Here is a 22,223-nt window from a genome sequence, read left to right as displayed (position 1 = left end):
CTGGGCCAGTATCCGTAAGGATAAAAACGGGTCCGTGCTGTCCCAGTGTCAGATCCAGTGATTGGATAAACGTGCATGCAGTGACATTTATGCCCAAATAGTCATTGCTGTGACGACGGCAATAACATTTGTAGCTTATCTGTATGTGAACTTACCGAGGTCAGAGGTCAAACTACACGCCGGTTTTGCAAATGAAGTTTACGAACCTAGATTTTGTCCAGAGATGTTTGTTTGATACAGATGCATGTTTTCTCCAGTAAGTTGTTTTAAATCTGAGAACGAGTGAAAAATACGTTTGAAAATTATCTTTCTTTAGTTTGATTACAAAAATCATTATAACTTTTATTCGTTTTTGTGATGGTAACATCTCTCAAAAATTCAAAACCACCAAAGACAGTTTAAAAAAGCGGGAAATTCCCCCCTCCATGCATGATAATTGACTTGACGTTTCGACCAGCATAACAAACTAACAAACAAATTCTAAACATGTAAGGGTTTACCACTGGACCTGCCATGTGAACTTTGGAAACGATTCTTGTAATTATAATACTCAGTACTTGTACAAATTGTGTGGAAACGGATGGCCTGCCTTACTATTGCAAGATGACGAAATGCTGAACAAAAATTACCGAAAATTTGTTTTTACCATCGTCTATAATCTTTTTGAACCAATGATCTCACCCGTCTCTCCCCCAAAATATGAATAAAACATGAGCGCGGTCAGATTTTAGCCAATGGGATTTCGCCACATTCAGATTTTGGAGAAGAAATCACTTCCGGGTCACCATATGTACACGTTTCTTTTGCACAGATGGTTCGTGCACAAAAGCGATGCTGACATGTGTGTTGCCATCATTCATGCCATTTTGTGTACCGGCGTTTCGTGGAGTTAAAAGAAATTGTGTAAGTATATTGTTCTGATCCTTTAAATTGTGTACCCTTACTTGTCTTTGAATATGCAGTTTTACTTTGATAATCATGTACTTGATGGGCAGAGAGTTTGGCTTAAAAATGCGAAATTGCCACATATTGTTTTTCACGTATTTTTATAACACTGCATGCAACAATACAATCACAATGCATTGTCTACTGCATTCATGAGACTGGTGCAGGGTTACTGACGTGTACATCCCTACAGTTTTACACCGTACTCACACACAGTGTGCATCATTATGTACATTCATCATTAATTACCTCCAGATATTATTAATATTACATTGTCATTGTGCATTGTTTATTGCGTTTCTCATCCATGGTGGTTCTTGTCTTGGTTTCCTTGTTCGGTTTTGACTCTTGACACATGCCTGAAAAAAATTCATGAATTGAAAGAGTTTTGGGGAAAGAAGTCCTGCCACCACATTTCCACAAATTTTCTAATCAAATTCAAAGTTCAAACAAATTCAAATAATGGTCTCACACTCCCAGTCTCATTCAGAAGAGTAAATTCAATTTGATATTAATATTATTATTATCATTGTATATAATTCAGGCATGTGAGACTTCCTTTTTCAGCTGATTTCCTCTTTTTTGGTTTTGACTTGCCCCTTTTTATCTTCACTTTCTGTGTACAAAAGTATAGGAAAAGTATCTTGTCCTCTTTGTTCTTGTCCAGTTTTCTCTTTTCCTCTTTTTTCATAGATAGGTACTCACATGCCTGATAATTTGTTTCATAACATTTGAAAAAGGGAAGTGGTGGCCGGATACAGACATTTGGACATTTTCCTATTGAGAAAGATTTCCCTATATGCTGCAAATGTAACCACACTGTTTCAAAAATGTTTACCCCCCAAAAAGAGTATCTCATCTCTAGGAATAGCAGAATTTTGTTGTTAGTCTGCTAATGCTACCTTTTGCACTATTAGTATAAATGCAGATCTATGAAGTTGGGCCTTCTTCTCAAACCAGTCCACCAGTCCTGGAATTTCATCTTTGAGAGGGCATGGCCATTTTCATTTTGCGAAGGGCACTTCCATTGTGCAGTCTATTGGACGCCTTTGAAAGGGCACCAAGTCCAAGACCAGGGGCAATGGCGCCATGACCTCCGTTGCCCACTGTGTTATTCCAGGCCTGCAGTTCCACAGAAACCTAGACCCAGTAACTGGGGCGCTGTATTCCTTTTTTCGAAATTTTGACGTTTTCTGTCATTTTTCGAAATTTTAACGTTTTCTGTCGTAGTATGACAGAAAATGTCGAAATTTTGAAAAACGAATACAGCGCCCCAGCCCAGTTACTGGGTCTAACAGAAACCTTATTTTTCCTCTGTTCTTGTTGTTTCCACAGACATACTTAGTTATAAGTTTTCCAGACCACACACATTTTAAAACGAAGCAGTTAGAATGGAAGTGAGAGCAGGTCTCTTTTCATTGGCTGTTGCCATCATGGTTGCAGCCAATCACATTCAAGGCTCCGCCTCCTTAGCAGTGATGTCAGTAGATCTCAGCTCTGAATGGCTTAAGGTTGCCCTTGTCAAGGTGGGTTTATGAATAATTAATTTTTCCCTGCATCTGTGATGATCCTGTTGGATTGATTCAAGTTGAACCCTTTCGAGCTTACTTACCCAATCAGTGTCTCTTGTGGTTTATAATTTGATATCTTGGCTGCTGCTTCCAAGATTGTATCGTAACTTGAGTGTGATCCCTGGTTACACGACAATCAACGAATGGCTTCTAACTGACACCACGATAAAAGATATGACAAAAATAAGGAGACTGCCAGCATCATAGCTGATTTGGTAGAGCGTAGGCACATTAATACAGAGGTTGTTGGTTCACTTCCTGCTCTCGTAAATTTGTCTTTGTTCATAGCCCAATAATCACTTACCATACGCCCAGACTTGGCATAATTGTTGAGTGCATGGACACAATGTTTTCTTGTAAAAGTGTCTGAAAAATATGAAACAAAAACTTAATTTTGTTTTAGTTCCCCCCTCCACCACATTTGAGATATAACAATTGCTGGGCGAATAGTAAAATTTTGTTATTTGGATACCGCTGGCCAACTATCCGAAATTAACCGGATATTCGAATAGTTTTTTTGCCGCTAGAGGGCGCTGTTCGTTTGTGAATGAGATCTTTTGGGCGGATTGATATTAGTTTTAGACAGTGTCACTCGGTTCATTCATAAAAATGACCGGATCTAATTTAAAGATGGCGATTTGCTTTTTCTTTTGATCGTGATTGACTCTACGTGAAGGAAAACTTTTGTAATCTTTGAACAAATTACGTCAGAAATGTCGTTGTTTTAACTCTTCACGGAGGTGAGCATAGTTAAATACTTAATATATGCTGTTTTATGCTGTCTTAATAGAAGTTTCATAAGGATTCAGACAAAACATTCATATCAGTTGTCGCCCGACGTCCGCGGATATTCGGATATTAAAGAATATCCGGTTACTCGGTTGTAATTACAGAATTATCCGGTTTGTAAATAGGTATTCGCGCCCTATGCGGATATCCGGTTAAGAAAAAAAAGGCATTCGCGGTTACGGATAGGAAAACCTATTCGCCATTAACCGGATATTCGAATAATTCGCCCAGGCCTAATAACAATATGTTTTACATTTTCTTGTTCCCTGTTTCAGCCTGGTGTTCCCATGGAGATTGTTCTAAATAAGTAAGTAATTTCTTAGTATTGTAGTTGCCCATTGTTTGTCCATTCTTTTGTTTGAGATGTTTCAACAAAATCTGTTGTATTGTCATGATTGTTATGTTAGCATTGTATATTGTTAAGTTTGAAAATGTTTCAATCCTTTTTTAGAGAGTCGCGCAGGAAAACTCCTGTCATGGTCTCAATCAAAGATGGAGAGGTCCAGTTTGGAGATGCGGCGCTCGCAGTGGTGAGAATCTTTTTAGAGTTTATTCTTTGTCATCTTGCGGTCCCGTCGCGTTTGTGCAAGCAGAATTACCAGTGCGCCCTCTAGTTCGTACATAATAACTCTATGTTCAAATCCAGCTTCAAAATGGCTCATTTGGTCCTACTCATTTTAAACTATTAAATACCTGGTCCGGTGCGAAGCAATTTTGTCATTTCATCTCAAGTCATTTTTTCATTTCATTGATTGTTTCTGGCCTCAAAGGCAAGAACTCTCAGAAAAGCCAAGGAAAGATACCACTACGCCAACCCGACTGCCCCAGGTAATACACTGGACACTATAGGTAAATGTCAAAGACCAGTCTCCTCACTTGGTGTATCTCAACATATGCATAAAATGCTTGATTGGTCGTCCGAGATAACTATGAAAGAAGAAAAAAACACCCTTGTCACACGAAGTTGTGTGCTTTCAGATGCTTGATTTCGAGACCTCAAATTCTAAACAAGAGGTCTCGAAATCAAATTCGTGGAAAATTACTTCTTTCTCAAAAACTATGCACTTCAGAGGGAGCCGTTTCTCACAATGTTTTATACTATTAACCTCTCCCCATTACTCATTACGAAGTGAGGTTTTTTGCTGGTAATTATTTTGAGTTATTACCAATAGTGTCCACTGCCTTTAAAGTGTGTTATGTCTTTGTACTTAGGGGTTGAGGTATCCCCAGAATGCTTACTTCTACATGCAAGACCTACTGGCCAAGAAACTAGACAGCCCAGCAGTACAGAATTACATGAAGAGGTTTCCGTACGTACAGCTCGGAGAGGACGAAGAAAGAGGTAGGGCTCTATATGACAAACGGATATATTAGGATTTCCATTGAACTTGTGGCAGGCAAAAGTGAACACTTATAAGAACTGCAGAAAGTGTATTAATTTTGGTTTTTCCCTAACACCGATGTGTGTGTTAGCACTGTCTACCAAGTTCTATGGAAAATCACAGAGATATTACTTATGGGTGGGACTCGAACCAATGACCCTTGCAATTCTAGAGCAGTGTCTTACCAACTAGATACTGAGATTGCCCAGTAGCTAGAGGCAGGATTCGAACCAATGACCCTTGCAATTCTAGAGCAGTATTCTTACCAACTAGTACACCCGAGACTGCCAAGTAGCTAGAGGCAGAAGTTTTGTTTTGATCAAGTTAGGTATGTGGGAGACACCAACACCTAATTTCTCTCTTTGAATTGTGGTGGTTCTGAGAAGAATTGTTGGTTTGACAAGTCAATGTTTCGATTAGTATGCTTTGATTGTCTTCAGAAGGAACTTGATCAAGACATGACGTTGTCAAACCACCGGTTCTTTTCAGAATCACCACAACTTATCAATGTGTCTGTGCAAACCTCACTTGATTGTTTTCCCACCATGCAAAGTTTAAAATTCTGCCGATGTTAGTTTTGACCCAAGCCGATTCGGTCAGTTACCCGTTGATGATGAACCTGCTAGAGTCGGACCTTCAGGCCTACTGTTCATTTTGGTTGTTAAAGGCAGTGGACACTATTGGTAATTGTCAAAGACTAGCCTTCTCAGTTGGTGTATCTCAACATATGCATAAAATAACAAACCTGTGAAAATTTGAGCTCAATCGGTCATCCAACTTGCGAGATAATAATGAAAGAAAAAAAACACCCTTGTCACACGAAGTTGTGTGCTTTTAGATGGTTGATTTCAAGACCTCACGTTCTAAATCTGAGGTCTCGAAATCAAATTCGTGCAAAATTACTTCTTTCTAAAAAACTATGCACTTCAGAGGGAGCCGTTTCTCACAATGTTTTATACCATCAACCTCTCCCCATTACTCGTTACCAAGTAAGGTTTCGTGCTAATAATTATTTTGAGTAATTACCAATAGTGTCCACTGCCTTTAAACACTTTGTTGCAGCTACTTCATTTGTTCACTTTTTCAAAAGGTTGAGATGGTTATTGATTGTTTTTTTGAATTGTTGTTGTTGTTCTGAAAAGAAGCGATGTTTACCAGACAGTTAATTTCGTCTTGATGTTCTCTTCAGGCACTGTATATTTCAAAAGTGGAGAGGATAAATACTATCCGGAGGAGTTGTTGGCCATCGTCCTCAACAAGTCCAGAGAACTAGCGGAAGACTTTGCAGGTAGGTTTGTTCTTGCTGTCATGCTTCCAATCTTAACTCTTTCATGCACCGCCCGGACGCTAGCGACTGGTTCAAATCCCTTCAGAAAAGTAGTTAACAAATTAAGATCGCCTGACCACACAGTTTTCAGAACGGGAATGAGGACTCTTGAGGGTGCTGTTGTGTATTAAGCATGGTAAACTCAGTATTTTTCCTGGATTCTGTGAAAATTTCCACAGGCAAATCACTCAGGTGGGATTTGAGCCCTGATCTTTGCTTTTCTAGTGCAGCTATCTCACCACTAGATCACCAAGCTAGCTTGATGGCTAGAAGCAGTTTGAATCTTAAGCAGCGGGTATTGCAAAAGTTTAAAAGATGTTATATTTCTCGTCGGGGGATAGGGAATATAACTTTGTTTAGATACCCTTAATACACTGATCTGTATTAAGCACTGTATACTGTAGACTCGGTAATTTCCCAAGTTCTGTGAACAAAAATTTAAGTCTTTATTTTTGCTTTTTATCTGGTCTTTAGAGCAGAGAGTAAAAGAAGCAGTCATCACCGTGCCAGCTTTCTTCAATCAAGCGGAGAGAGATGCAGTCATGTACGCAGCTGAACTGGCCGAGATTAAAGTACTGCAATTGATGAACGACATTGCTGCAGGTATGTAAATCCAAATGTGCTGAGCATGAAGTTAATAATCTTGCTTGGCAAGAGCAGGAAGCTGGTTAAAAGTTCAAATTGTGTGTCTACATTTTGAAAGTACCTGCGAGAAAAAGATGTTGTCGCTGGACTGCTCTTACTAGTTTTTTTTTTTTATACGATCACAGTGCCGGGAGCGTCACTGACTGACGACATGCGAGCTATATAAGAAGCCACTAATTATTATTATTATTATTATTAGTGATTAAATAGGCTGTGGCCGTACATGGAATTGTAAACTCTTACCCAGGATGAGTGATCTGGGTTGTTTATACCACTTCTTGTGCATAATACATATGGTTTATACCATCTAAAGGACAAAGCATTTATGGTAAAGTGTCTTGCTCAAAAACGCAAGTGTTAAGACAGGGACCTGAGCTTTCTCCTGAAGACGAGCAGAGTGTACTGTTCGAAACAACAAGACCACATCGGCTGTTTTCAGAGCCAAAACTCCCACTAAAGAGATTAAGACATGGTTGTACCCGCAAGTTTACTATTTATTAATATAGTTTCTTCCTACCGGAGCTTGAGTATGAAGATCTTAACTGCTCAACCACGACACATCAACCCTTGCAGATTTATTGCTTTATGTAAGAATGTTTTTTTTTTATTATTCGAAATGTTTCTTTTGTCCACAGTGGCCCTTAACTACGGAGTGTTCAGGAGGAATGATTTCAACAGCACCGTCCACAACGTCATGTTCTTCGACATGGGTGCTGGCAGCACGACGGTATCCATCGTTGGTTACCAGATTGTGAAGACGAAAGAGAAAACCTTTGTAGAGACTAACCCTCAACTTGTTGTCAAGGGACTTGGGTAAGTTACAAAAGGAAGCCGACCAAACACTGTATAAGTCTTTTCCGACAGCTTTGGGACTCAGACTTGAGTTGCACTTCAGCAAAGTCACCCAGTGGTCACAAGGTTGTGGGTTCGAAACTTACCAGGCTAAACACTGGTTTCACAATGATTATAATACGTATTGTCATCTAGTTACTGAATTGCAATTTCTTGATTTGTGCAAATGTAAACGTTTAGAAATGTTAAACCAATATTTGTATGAAAGAATTTGGCGGGTGCCAGCTTGGTGTTTATATTCACTTGTTGGAGTTTGCCAAGTTCCCTTGATGGAAAGATCATCTTAAACAAATCAAACCAGAAAGGGAAGGGGGGCTCTAAGCACCCCTCAGTGAAGAAGACTTGGAATCTTTAAAGGAACACGTTGCCTTGGATCGGTTGAGTTGGTCTTTGAAAAGCGTTTGTAACATAAAATGCATATGGGTGGAAAGATGTTGTTAAAGAAGAATACAATGATCCACACAGACATGCCTTGAAACTGCACGGTTTTCCTTTTACCTTGTTGACCATATGCATAATGCAGAACCATATGCATTATAAAAAAAAACGGTTACAAATGCTTTTTATAGACCAACTCGACCGATCCAAGGCGATGTGTCCCTTGAACATCATTCTTTCAACATTGTCCTGGAATTCAGATACTGTGTCAGACCTTTTTGTCGGCAACGACTCTCGTCCTGATGCGTATTATTTTGTAATATTTTCTTAATATCTCAGATTTGACCGCACCCTTGGTGGTCTGGAAATCGATTTGCGTCTACGAGACTATCTTGCTGAGACCTTCCACAAAACAAAGAAGACGTCGAAAGACGTGAGGGAAGTACCGAGGGCCATGTCCAAGTTATTCAAGGAGGCAAATAGATTGAAGAAAGTTTTGAGCGCCAACATGGATCATATGGCACAGGTAACTCCTTCGTCTGTTTTCTGATTTTTATACTCTTGCAAAAAAAAATGCGAAAAATTGATTAAATAGCTTGAAAGGTCTATGAAAGCCTACTTCACATTTACGAGTTGGTTGTTCACAACAAAATGGTCTAACTTTTTCCTGATTAGGACTAAAAAACATGCCTGTTTTGAATTTTACGGTCATATTTTTCATGGCCTGTGTGCCCCTTGGCCCAGTTTCATGAAGCTGCTTAGGCACAGATTTTTGCTTAAGCAAAAAATTCCTTGCTTAGTAAAATCAGATTACCGGCCAAGACTCCACTCAATTGTTATACTAAGTATACAACAGCTAAATACCAGTCACAAGCAATGTATATGACATGAATTTTTGGCCAGTAACATGTGTAAAATAAGCAAGCTGTTTTCGTGCTTAAGCAATATTTTCCAATGTAGCTACCCTTTGAAAAAATGAAATTGGCCTTGCCCTCTGAAAGATGAGATTCCATGCCTGTGTAACAATTCTTATTCATAAATACCTAAGACGGTTTATCCATTTTGATTGGTCGAGAGGGCATCACGAGGTGTTGTTTGAACGGATGATATAACACCAGTAAAAAGTGTTGTAACATGGGCGTGACACGCGCGCTTGCACCTGTGCGTAGAAGACAGTTTCTTCATTCCTATTGGTTGAGAGCAACAGCTGAAACAGTTGTGCAGCATCACGCGATACGCGCGACGCCCACAGCAATGTCCTTATAAGGAGTTGCTTACTCGAGGGCATTACCATTTCATAGCTGGGGGTGTTGTGTTCAAAGAAATCAATGAACAATTAAAATTTTTGCATTTATTTTACCTTTTGACCAAAAGGTGTTGATGTTTTTGACCGAAAAGGTATTTATGAGTGGGAATCAAAGTGTGTTGAATCGGTTCCAACTAGTGGTTTAAACCTGCCGAGGCCTGGTTCTTTATAATTTACCTTGACTTCGTCTTGGTAAAATTATCAAGAACCAGGCCTCGTTGGTATTAAACCACTAGTTGAAAACCCCTTCACCACAGATTGATTCCCTTATTAATTGTCTTTTATCTTCTGATAGGTGGAGAATGTGATGGAAGAGCAAGATCTACGTCACAAGGTCACAAGGGCTGAGCTCGAGACGATGTGTGCTGATCTGTTTGAGCGAATCAGTAGACCCATAGACATGGCTCTGAAGTCATCCGAGCTGAGCATGGTAAGTTGAAATATTAGGGATGAGATTGTTCAGACTTTTGGCTGAATTCAGACTTTTAATGTCGGCCTGGTGAAGAAAATTTAACAATAATTGTTTTCCACAATTAAAGAAATCCTGCTTATTGGTCTACTTCTTTAGTGCTTTGGCTACTGTTTCCAAAAGCTCCTTGGAATCTGTGACCACTGTGGATACTAAACAGTAGAATATTGCATCATTTCAACGAACCTTTGAATTGGAGCTAAGTTTCAGACTTTTTCTTTAGTAATGACTCTCACCCCTGATAATAATAATAATATTAAGACTTGTAATGTGCATGTATCCACCCTTCTGGGTGTTCAAGGCGCAGTAAGACAGATTTCACAAACCTTTCCAATATACTTCACTCTAGGGTAACTGAGGGCATTGATTGTAAAATGCGCTACATAAGAACTGGTTATATTATTTTGTCATCTTGTTACGGCATCCAAATTATGCAAGATTTTTCTTTTAGGCTGTAACTCCTCGAGTCGGGCTACGTCCCGTAGCCTTAGATCTCAAGGGTCTTTCTCAGGATCTTTGCTGTTCCCAAAAGCGCCACCATCTGTAACAGATCTTCCCTCACATTTTGTCTGCTAACATTTTGTCCCTTTTCGTCTACAATCCCAGCCAAAATGCTTGGGCCACCCATTCCTAACGTTACAAAAACCAATCCCTGTCCACTTCCCCCTGACAATAAACATTCTCTACCCCCTCCCCTCTCAATGTCGACTGGAACGCAGAAGACTGTGCAGCAATGAGAACCAACATTGAAAGGGAGACTGGAAAGCAGAAGACCTTGCAATCAGAACCAACATTGAAAGGGTGCAGGGGGGCCCAACGAGATATGGCCGGGATTGTTTCTCAGTGCTCTCAGTGCTCCAACCATCAAGAAGACTACTTTATATTATTACTATTATTATTATTTTCCTTTTTTAGAGTGAGATTGACTCCATTATTCTTGTCGGAGGAGGAACCAGAGTTCCCAAGGTCCAAGAAACTCTGATGCAGGTCACCAAGAGGTCAGTCGTTCTCGGAGTTGAGCTTTAACAAAAAATAAACATGACCATCTTAAGATAATTTGATCTGAAGCGCTGTTGATAATTGCGGTAATCAACAGCTTTAATCTATGTGCTGCATCTCTTTAAAACCCCTTGCCTGCTGCATGATTACCTCCATCCTGTTATCTATACACTTTGAAGAAGAATTTAAGTTCCTACCTTCAGAGTTATTTCCATAGTTATTTTATTTTTCTTCTTGAAGCCCTTAAAGGCAGTGGACACTATTGGTAACTTCTCAAAATAATTATTAGCATAAAACCTTACTTGGTGACGGGTAATGGTGAGAGGTTGATCGTATAAAACATTGTGAGAAAACGGCTACCTCTAAAGTGATGTAGTTTTCGAGAAAGAATTGATTTTCCACGAATTTGATTTAGAGACCTCAGATTTAGAACATGAGGTCTCGAAATCAAGCATCTGAAAGCACACAGCTTCGTGTGACAAGGTGTTTTTTCTTTCATTATCATCTCGCAACTTCGATGACTGATTGAGCTCAAATTTTCACAGGATTGTTATTTTATGCATACATGTATGTTGAGAAACACTAAGTGAGAAGACTGGTCTTTGACAATTACTAATAGTGTCCAGGGTCTTTAACCAAGGGTGGCTTTTAGCTTTGTTTGGGGTTATCTTGCATAGATAAAAAAAAACATTTCTTTTTTATATTTTAGGAGTGAATTGGGTAAGAACATCAACGCTGACGAGGCGGCGGCTTTGGGAGCGGTCTACCAGGCTGCTCATCTCAGCAAGGGATTCAAAGTTAAGAAGTTCATCGTCAAGGATGCAAATGTTTATCCCATCCAGGTAAGCGATGAGACCCAATCCCCCTCATTTTATGCTTAGCAAAGAAATTTGCTAAGCAGCATTACTTGCTTAACAGCTTTATGAAATTGGATACAGGGACAATTTCATAGAGCTGCTCAACGGCTGATTTGTGCTGCTTACCGTAAGCTAGGTAAAAGGCATGCCATAACCTTCTGCTGCTTACTGAATGAAAATGAAAGACAACAACCCATGGTAAACTCACTAGCTGGCTGCCTAATTGTCTTGCTAAATACGCTTACACTTAGCAAATTGTTCTGCTATAGTTAGCACAAAAAAACAAAAAAGTGGGGCCTCGAAACTGGCCTGAAACTTTCATAAAGTATTAATTAAGTGATGTTGGAAATTTAAAAAAATAAAATCAGGTACTGTGATTTATATTTTCCAGTCCTTGCTAATGATTTTCATTCATCTTTTCTAAAGGTTGAGTTTCAGCGAATAGGGACTGACGATGACGGCCAGGAGGTGACTAAAACAGTCAAAAGGACACTCTTCGGACAAAATAATCCCTTCCCTCAGAAGAAGGTCATGACCTTTAACCGCCACAAGACAGACTTCTCGTTCACGGTCAGCTACAAGGATCTGGAGCTGCTACTCAAGGACGACGACCTTAAGTGAGTATTTCTCAGTTTCATTTAGTTTAAAGACACAGGGCCCAATTTCATAAAGCCTTATGGCACAAAATCTTGCTAAGCACAGAAAATTATTGCTTAACAGAAACAGGTTACCGACCAAAATTACATTACGTTTGAATTGTTGTGACCGGTGCCCCACTCCATTTTTGCTTGGCAAAGAAACTTGTCAAGCAGTGTTTTCTGCTTAGCAGCTTTATGAAGTTGGACCCTGGCACTTAGTGCATCCCAGCTTATGCATAAAATAACACACCTGTGAAAATTTGGACTCCATTGGTCATCGAAGTTGAAAGAGAATAATGTAGAAAAAACACCCTTGTTGCCCAAATTTGTGTGCTTTCAGATGTCTATGAAAGGTTTCAGGCCTGAAGTCTTTCTCAGATTCTAGTATTTTAATGAAAAATTGCCTCCTGCTCAAAAACTACATCATGTCACAATGTTTTATACAATCAACATTTTTCTGTTACTCGTTCCCAAGTATGTTTTAATGTATCTCAGCATATGCATAAAATAACAAGCCTGTGAAAGTTTGAGCTCAATCGGTTATCAAACTTGGGAGATAATAATGAAAGAAAAAACACCCTTGTCACATGTAGTTGTGTGTGTTAAGATGGTTCATTTCACGTCCTCAAGCTCTAAACTTGGGTCTCGAAATCAAATTCATGGAAAATTACTTCTTTCTCGAAAACTATGGCACTTCAGACGGAGCCGTTTCTCACAATGTTTTATACCATCAACCTCTCCCCATTGCTGTTAATCAAGAGAGGTTTTATGACAATAATTATTTTTAGTAATTACCAATAGTGTCCACTGCCTTTAAGTCACGTCTTTTTTTTGTCCATCAGATCATTTGGTTCAACCAACCTCATGACCTACACACTGAAAGGAGTAGAAAAAGCCCTCAAGAAACGATCAGATGCAGAGTCCAAGGGCATCAAAGCTCACTTCCGATTGGATGAGAGTGGTGTACTTCACTTGGATACAGTAAGATTGACCAATCAGAATGCTTCTCTTAAATGAAGTTTATCTGATGAATCATTTGTCATGTTTGTCTGTAAATAAGTGACCTGATTTCGAAATGCAATATTTTTGAGATTTTAAAATTCATTTTTTGAGTTTGAATAATATTCTTTTTGAATTTCTTGTTCTGTTTATTTTTTGTGTGACTTTTTGTTCATCTCTCTTTAATATTACACACAAATTATATTGCTTGTATTTTGGTACTTTGATTTTTTATTTGTAATGTATTTAATGAGTTGAATTAATATTGTTTGTATGAAATTTCCTGAATATATATTAATTTATTATTTGTTAAGTAAGCTTTTCTTTTGGCCTCTAGTTAACCAGGGGGGTGTGGTTTCGAATCACACCAGAGTAGTTTATCTGTGAATTGTTTTCCCTCGGGAATCGAGGTAAACTACTGAGTAAAGTGCTTACCACACTTTCGTGTTTGATAAAACCAAATAATTTTCCTTATCCACTGTGCAACTATTATACCGCTCAGAACTATAAGGTCATTAGTGCAATTTGTATGGATTTTTTAAAAACTACTATTGCATATTTTGTATCTCCTGGTAAATGGAGTCTACTTATCAAGAGTGGTCTTAAAAGTATTTGTTAGGAAAAAAATTACTATTATTTGTCCCAGATGCAAATTTAACATCTCGTCATATGTTGCGTTGCCCGCTGCCAAAACATATGATTCGAACTGCTTCTAGATACCGGGCTATCTCGGTGGTCTAATTGGTAAGACACTGCTCTAGAATTGCAAGGGTCGTGGGTTCGAATCCCACCCGAGTAACAAGCCTGCGATATTTTTTCACAGGACTCAGGAAAGTACTGAGTATACAGTGCTAACACACATCGGTGTATGGGTAAAAACCAAAATTAATATTCTTTATCCCCGATGCAATTTTAACATCTATTATTATTTTTTTTATAAAAAGTAAAACATTTTGTTTTGTTTTTTAATTTATTTGATTCAATGGTAATCGCATCTACCTTTAATGAGGTATGTAGACATAGGATAGGAAGGGGTTGTAATTTAACATTTTCAGGAAAGAAAAAATTATAGATAGATTTACCATATCAAGTATCCTGTTGTGGTAATTTAGAATGATATCACGTTTGCAGGTGGAGTCTGTATTTGAGAAGACGGAGAACGTGATGGTAGAGGTTAACGAGACCGAGGAAGAACAATCCACTCTTCAAAGTAAGTCATGAATATTCATGAAGCATTATGTAGTTTTTATTTTGAAACTACACACCCAACAGCACAATTAGCGCTAATAATAGGACAGTAAACTAGAAGAATGTTCAGTTTGAAATGTGGGAGGAAAATCCAATCCACATGCAAAGCTCATGTCTGAGGTGGGATTCAAACTGGGGTTCACAGAGGTGAAAGAAGCCACTGAGCCAACCTATCCCCCTAATAATTACTGTGATTATCAGAAGTTTCCAGTAAATTATAGTTTTAAATTCTGTTTACGCAGATCACGGGAAAGTACTGTGTAAACAGTGCTAACATGTAAGGGTAAAAACAAATTATGTTATTTATTTTGTTCAATGTCAGAACTTGGAAAAACCATCAGTAGTTTCTTTTCTGGATCGAGCGATGACACGACGGACGCTACTGAGAAAAAGCCAGAAGGAGAGGATGGAGCAACAGAGGAGGAAGCACCTGCGAAGGAGGTAAGTTTCATCCCAAAGTTTTAAAATGTAGGTGACTCGTCTGGTCGCATTTGAAAAAAGGTCAAGAAAACCCCTATTTGTGTTTTTTTCCAGTGCCGTAATGAGCAAATTTCAGACTAAATTTTTTTCAGAATCTCAGCCCTGAAGTTTTTTTGTGACAGAACTTCTGGAGATGAGAGTGCAAAAGCGTAAAGCCAATCGTGATTTCACTACAGTTGGCTACACTTTATCTTCAGCACTATCCATTATTCTGAACAAATTTATTAAAATGAAAACTCATTCTCTCGTTTATGACAGGATGGAAATGCTGACAAAGAACCCGAGCAGGAACCCAAACAAGAAGGCACAGAAGAGGAGAAATCAGCCGACAAGACCCAAGATGAGGAAGAGGTGGCCAAGGAGACGGGAGACTCTGAAGATGCAGCAGAGAAGACCCAAGAGGAGGAAGTAGGAGAAGAGGAAGAGACGCCTAAAGATGAGGCTGAAGAGACGGGTGAAACGGAGACAAAGGGAGATGAGCAGGAGGCAGAGAAAGAAGCTGGTGAACAAGTAAGCTAAAGGCTAAAAATTAAAGGGACACATTGCCTTGGGTTGGGCAAGTTGGTTTATGAAAGGCATTTGAAACTGTTTGTTATAAGATGCATAATATGGTTAGAAAAATTTTTTAAAAGTAGAACATAAAGATCCACAAAAATATGACTCGAAATTGCGTGGTTTTCCATGTATGTCGTGAACTTATATTTGCCTCCACAAAATAGCCGATCGTATTAGTTCGCAAAGTGTTAGTCCTCTAATAAGAAAACCCATTTACAATTCAGTTTTCTCATTATTTTCTTGGGGATAATGAGTTACTGCTAGAAGAATGTATCTTGTGCTGCCAAAGTGTTCCTTGTACGTACAGTGCAGCTGGTTGCCTCCAAGTTGCCTGAAAAAAATTGCCCTGTGACATGGCCTTTAGGGTTGAAAATATCTTTTGAATACAATGAGGAAACGTTCCTTTGAATGTTATTTTTTACAGGAAAGCCCAGAAGAACAAGCGGAGGATCTAAAAGACGCCGAAAGCAAACAAGATGCTCCACAAGAAGCTGATGAGACGGAAGATAAGAAAGAAGAAAAGTCAGAGGAGAAATCCGAGGAGAAAAAGGAGAGCAGCAAAGAAAAGAAGAAGAAAAAGAAGAATAAGAAGAAGGGAGGGAAGGAGGAGACCAAGAAAGAAACAAAGACGGTGTCTAAACCTAAAGTGGTGACCATCAAGGAGAATTTGACCGTGGAGGCCGAGGTGCTTGGCATCCCTGAACCATCCAAGGATGCGCGGAAGGCGTCGAGAAACAAGTAAGACTAAATTAATGTAAAAAAACATTATGTAGCGCCTTATGCAAACAAGGCCTCAAAGCACTTCACATAAATCAGCAACTACATAATCCAGATACATAACACTCATGTAAAACTTACAGAAAGGCAGAGTGTTCTGTTACACTCCATAAAAATATACTTGAAATAATAGCCAATGGAGAGCTGTTGATATTGTAAAAGGTTCTAGAAACGTCACCCTTTAAAGTAATGACGTTTTTAGGAAAGGAGGGTTCTTTAATCCCCCAAAATTGAATCTGTATAAGGCTTCAGGCACTTAGTTTCTCAGACACCTGAAATCAGACAATTCTATGCAGCAAGGAGAGTTTACAACATAGTCTTTTCGTCACATCCAAAAGACGCAGCAATAGCAATTTAGTGTCTTGTTGAAGGACACAAGGGTCACGAATGGGACTCTAACACCACACTCTGATGATCAGACACACCAGAGCTTGAGTCCAGTGCTTTTATCCGCTCAGCATTGACACCTATTAAAACTGTCTCTCCATTTCTCCACTTAGATTGAAGGAACTCCGCAAGAGAGAAGAGGAACGAATCGCCAAAGAGCAAGCCATGAACTCGCTAGAATCCTTCATCTACAGCATGCAAGAAAAACTCTATGAAGAAGAGTACGAGAAATGCTCCACGGAAGAGCAACGTGAGAAGATATCAACCAAACTTCGGGAAGCTTCGGATTGGCTGTATGAGGTTGAGGATGATGCATTTCATACAGTAAGTCACAGGGATACTAGATGCGAGGATACTGTTGTTGTGATCTCAAGAAGCGTTGTATTGCATTGAAATTTGATTTTTTTTCTTTTTCTGAATTATACACATGACTTCAATACCGTTTTTTATTGCTGTTAGTAACAAATGGGATGTAATAAAGAACGATGAGTAACTTTTTTGTTAATTTATTTTTGTAGTCATTTGTTAAAGCTATTGGACACTTTCGGAACAGAATTTTTTTTAATGTTCACAGATTTACAAATAACTTTCAGGGTTTACAGAATGTAATGGTGAAAGACTTCTCTTGAAATATTATTCCATGAAATGCTTTACTTTTTGAGAAAACATTAAACAATAACGATTCTCGATATCGAGAATTACGGATTTATTTTAAACACATGTCATGACATGGCCAAACGTGCGTAAACAAGAGTGGGTTTTCCCGTTATTATCTCCCGACTCCGATGACCGATTGAGCCTAAAATTTCACAGGTTTGTTATTTTATATATAAGTTGTGATACACGAAGTGTGGGCCTTGGACAATACTGTTTACCGAAAGTGTCCAATGGCTTTAAGAGCATAGCGTATCCTTTGACACTGTTTAAACCCCATGTTGATACCACTTTTTTTTTTTTTTTAAAGTTTTGAAAGTAGAACATCATAGGATGTGAGGGAATGAAACTAAGATGAAGGGGTTTAAAGTTGAGTTGTAAACATTTATTCCCACAATTTCTTTCAATGCTGATTTAAAGCCCTGTTTGATGTAATTTATCGGGAAGGAAGTTGTCATTATAAAATAAGAAAAATTTTTGCATTTAAATGTACAAAACAGATTTATTCGCTTTTTCCTTTCTTGCCGTAAATGAAGAAATTCTTCAAACTGTTGACCTTTCAACTTCACTTTTGGTCTTTTCAGGTATTCAGCGACAAGCTAAAGGAGCTCAAAAAAGTCACAAAAAATCTCTCCTTTCGCGTCAAGGAGTACAAAGAGCGCCCTCAGTTGATCGCCGATCTCAAGCAGCTCCTAAACGTCTCAAGTATCTTCTTGTCTGCCGCCAAAAATGCCAGCAAGGAAATCCAACTCTTCACCGAGGTCGAAATGGGCCTCTTAGGGAACGCCTACAACAGTACGATGGAGTGGTACGCAGAAAAATCACAAGCGCAGCTTCAACTGTCGGACACAGAGAAACCGGTCCTCCTGTCCGAAGATTTGAAGACGAAGATGGTTGCGTTGGATCGGGAGCTGAGGTACTTGGTGAACAAGGCGAAGGCGGGACCGCCCAAGAAGAAAGATAAACCTAAGAAGAAGAAGAAGAGTAATGAGACGGTGGTTGAAGGAGATATTAACGGGAATAAGAGTAAAATCAATATATCAGGTGAGAAGCATTTTAATTTAGAAAAGCGTTTTTAGATACCGGTCGGCATCTTACCGAGTTGAAGAATAATTCATTTTCATGTTCTGAAATGTTTCCTTTTAATGATTTGGATATCTTATGTATCCATATAACTTATTGTTGTATGGCTGATTAAATTTCCTGTTTTGGGGATAATAAATTGTTTTTGAATTTGAATTGGAAAAAGTTATTTGTACTTAATCTTTCCACTGAAGTTGGTGTTGATAGTGGAAATGTAGACCGTGTAACCTTTGTTTACATAAAGGGTGACCCTGTAATTTCCGGGGAGTTTCTGGCTGGCAAAACACTACTCTGGACAAAAGAAAAATCTTACATTATGTGGCATTATTTCTGCATAAATGTTTTTTTATGAATAAAAAATTTAGAAAATTTTGAAATTTGCTTAACCTCTAATAAAAACCTCTTTTTTTTTTGCCTAGCAGCTCTTTGAAATGGTGCCATGATTTTTTCTTGAAAATATTATTCAAAGAAAAAACATTTTCTATCATGAAATTGAAGTCCATTATTTCTTGACCCCATCGTTAAGACTGTTTATCAAATTTATTTTTATCTTGATGATTTTTGTTTATTCCTACAGAATCAGCCGAGCCAATTAAAGTGGTGCCTTTAGAATCAAATGAAACAAAAGAAGATGTTCCAGAAACGATAAAACCGCAAGAAGATAACAAAGAAACGGAGGAGGAGCCGTTACAATTGCCTGCTCCTGATGAAGGTAAAAACTCTACCATCAAATCTTAATTTGGTTTCATGAGGTTGGTTTCCCGTTTCATGGGGTTGGTGTGTTTTGGAAAGCACGGAACTAAATTTTAAACTTTTTTTTTCTGTTGTATACTTTCAGGGAAGGAATATGCTTGGTAATTACTCTTAAAATTAATGGCAAAAAAATCTTTTTGTTACAATCCTACAGCTGCTTTCGATAGTATAAAGCATCTTGAGATGCAATTCAGAAATAATGTGGTGATGTAAAAAGATTCTTCATGTGTTTCTTGGCAGCGCGTTATTCTTCTTTGGATTTTCGACGATGTCTAAAAAAAAATGCGGCCACCTTTTGAAATAAAATTTTCACGCGTTAGTTTTATTTTATTCATCTACATTTTAAAGACAGTGGACACTATTGGTAATTGTCAAAGACTAGTCTTCACAGTTGGTGTATCTCAACATATGCGTAAAATAACAAACCTGTAAAAAATTTGAGCTCAATCGGTCGTCGAATTTGCGAGATAATGAAAGAAAAAAACACCCTTGTCACACGAAGTTGTGTGCTTTCTTATGCTTGATTTCGAGACCTCAAATTCTAAACTTGAGGTCTCGAAATCAAATTTGTGGAAAATTACCTCTTTCTCGAAAACTACGTCACTTCAGAGGGAGCTGTTTCTCACAATGTTTTATACCATCCATCTCTCCCCATTACTTGTAATCAAGAAAGGTTTTACGATGATAAATATATTAGTGTCCACTGCCTTTAATGGAATTAAAATAATTGAAGGGTTCCAAAACGAAAGGTGTACTGCCTTTATACACAAACTTAAATCTTGATCTTACTGTGCGTTTGTTAATCTGTTAATCTTTTAATCTGGTATTAATCTTGCTTCTTATTCAGTTGCAGGAACAGAAGATGACACTAAAGAGGAAGTTGAAGAAGCCGTGGAGACAACGGAAAAGCCGTCACCAACAACGGCAGAACAAGAGACAAATACAGATAATTCACGGAATACTGGGGATCTATAAAGGTCAAAAGTGTATAATTTATAGTACCTCAACCCAATTTCATAGAGCTGCTTAAGCACAAAAATTAGCTAAGCACAACAAAAGTATGCTTACCAGAAAAAGGTTACCAGCTGAAGTACCAGTTCACACTATACAAAATGTGACTGGTATCCTGCTTATTGTTGCTTAGCAGACAATTGTTAAGCAATATCTTGTGCTTTGGGCATCTCTATGAAATTGGGCCCTGGATGAACAAAACCAAAATGAGCAGGTTCCCTCAATAGAGGGCCGAAGCAATCTTGTGATGCAGTGTTCTTTTTTAATATCACGAGAATTTGAGAGGAATGTTTCCTTCACAAAAAATTTGGTCAATTTGCGCTTGCAATAGATTTGTCAAGCCAAAGAAGTGAATTATTTATTTAAAAAAGGTTCAGCGGGACACGAAGGTCAGCTGTGTACTATTGGCAAGATGCCAAGTATGGAGTAATTGATGCGTAACACCTTGCCACCTTTAGCCTGTTCACTGTGTGGAAGTACACCCCAACCACCACGCCTATATTTATCAATGCAGTCAGGCAACCAGACTTTTTGTACCAAACAGGCCTACGATGGTTACCAACAAGTAATGGTTTTGAGTGAATTTTGTTTCTCAAAAGTTGAGAGAAACTTACGGTGTATGTGTGGGTTGAGAGAAGCTGTTCATTTTACAGTGGAATTAATGAATTTATTTGAGTATTAAATACTGTTCACTGGTAAACTAATGGTGAAATAATCGTGACCAAAAAAGATGGCCACACCAAAAACGGCCATTCTAACTGTTAACATGTAGAAGTTTCTACGATGTTGAAATAAAATAGACTTTTGAAAAATTTCAAATGAATTATCAGCATTGTTGTCCTGTGTTTTTTGTTTGGGCACTGTTTCTTGTTGCTTTCATTGATGGAAACATTCACCAATAGTTTACCACACTTTCAAGACGTACGTTTGTCTTGGAAATTTGAATGTTAAAGATTTTTATTTAATTGTGAGTTAATATTATTGTTGTTTGTACATCGTATTGATCACAATGGACGACTTTGGACTCTAGGTGGCAGTAGACATGATATTCCTGGCTATTGTTTACGTTCTTGTAGATAATGTGCTCTTCTGAAAACAACGGATTTACTTGGAAAGTCTGCTGCCACCTAGCGGCCACAGTCTCCCATTTTTCACTTTATATTTCACATTATAATGTTATTGTTGGTGTTTGGTCCACAGATTCTCCCCCTTCCTCACTTTCTTTTATCTTAACAGCTATGGGATGGATAACCAGGGAGGATTTTTAGTAAAGCTGCTAAGCACAGACAAATCTTGTTTACCAGATACAGGTTACCAATGAGGATATCATGATATGTCTACTGTTTATGCTGGTTCCCTGCTAAAATCTGCTTAGCCCTCAAAGTACATTCCAAGGGAATACTTATTAAGGAATGTCTTTTTCTTTAGTACATAGTTGAAATGTAAATGTAGTGCTGTGTACACAGGCATGGCAACTAGGGACTTTCGGGACGCTAGGTGGCAGCAGACTTGCCAGGTGAATCTATTGTTAGACTGGGCCCCTGTCTTTAAGGTGTTTATCCGCAAGGATAAAGACAGGTACCTGCTATCTGATATGTACCTGATATCATCATTAGATAAACGTGCACAGTGACATGAGCTTTCCATTTTGCCCAAACAGTACAATCCTATCACGTTCGTCATAGAATTTGACTGCGTATCTCTATGTGAAATGAATGTAGATCAAAGGTGCATGTACACGCCGGCTGGAGTCCGGTCTCTGATGTTGTTCACAAGCCTCAAAGTGTGACGTCAGATGTTCGGGCTAATCTATTGTTTTCTGTAATGTGTGCTTGCTCAGAACTACATAAACAATGCTGCCACCTAGCGTTCCAAAGCCTCCAATTGGTACTGAATTAAACTTGGTTGTATAAGAAAGTATCATTTTTTTGCCAGAATGTTTTTGATGCAGAATCGAAATTGTAAGTCTCACACCCTTTCAGGAGAAGAAACAAAACCTTCTTCATTTTCTTGGCATGTTCGGTACTTTGTTTCAATAAAAACCGGAAACATTTCGTTGGCAAATGTTTATAAATAACACCTTGATTTTTGTCCTGATTTTTTTAAATTCCCTTTTAA

At 38.5% G+C, this 22,223-nt stretch overlaps 1 protein-coding gene across 2 annotated transcripts; it reads left to right on the top strand.

The window, feature by feature from the left end:
- Positions 1-811: 811 nt before the first annotated feature.
- Positions 812-22,182, top strand: LOC139951367 (hypoxia up-regulated protein 1-like). Of its 2 annotated transcripts, none has more exons than XM_071950234.1 (22): positions 812-903; positions 2,281-2,471; positions 3,581-3,612; positions 3,757-3,835; positions 4,518-4,647; positions 5,877-5,975; positions 6,489-6,617; positions 7,295-7,472; positions 8,229-8,415; positions 9,491-9,625; positions 10,580-10,662; positions 11,373-11,505; positions 11,947-12,137; positions 13,001-13,139; positions 14,289-14,367; positions 14,728-14,846; positions 15,144-15,395; positions 15,865-16,178; positions 16,718-16,928; positions 17,843-18,302; positions 18,919-19,053; positions 19,948-22,182. In XM_071950234.1, the coding sequence occupies exons 2-22, from the start codon at positions 2,337-2,339 to the stop codon at positions 20,067-20,069; spliced, it is 3,342 nt and encodes a 1,113-aa protein (XP_071806335.1). In that variant the 5' UTR covers positions 812-903; positions 2,281-2,336; the 3' UTR covers positions 20,070-22,182. The 2 variants fall into 2 exon arrangements, with proteins under 2 accessions (XP_071806335.1, XP_071806334.1); XM_071950233.1 differs by having other exon boundaries at positions 19,942-22,182.
- The last annotated feature ends 41 nt before the right edge of the window (positions 22,183-22,223 follow it).

This window comes from Asterias amurensis, chromosome 19, assembly GCF_032118995.1.
Source record: "Asterias amurensis chromosome 19, ASM3211899v1".
NCBI lineage: Eukaryota > Metazoa > Echinodermata > Asteroidea > Forcipulatida > Asteriidae > Asterias > Asterias amurensis.
Note: the sequence above shows the minus strand (reverse complement) of the source record. Positions and strands in the feature narration are given on the sequence as shown.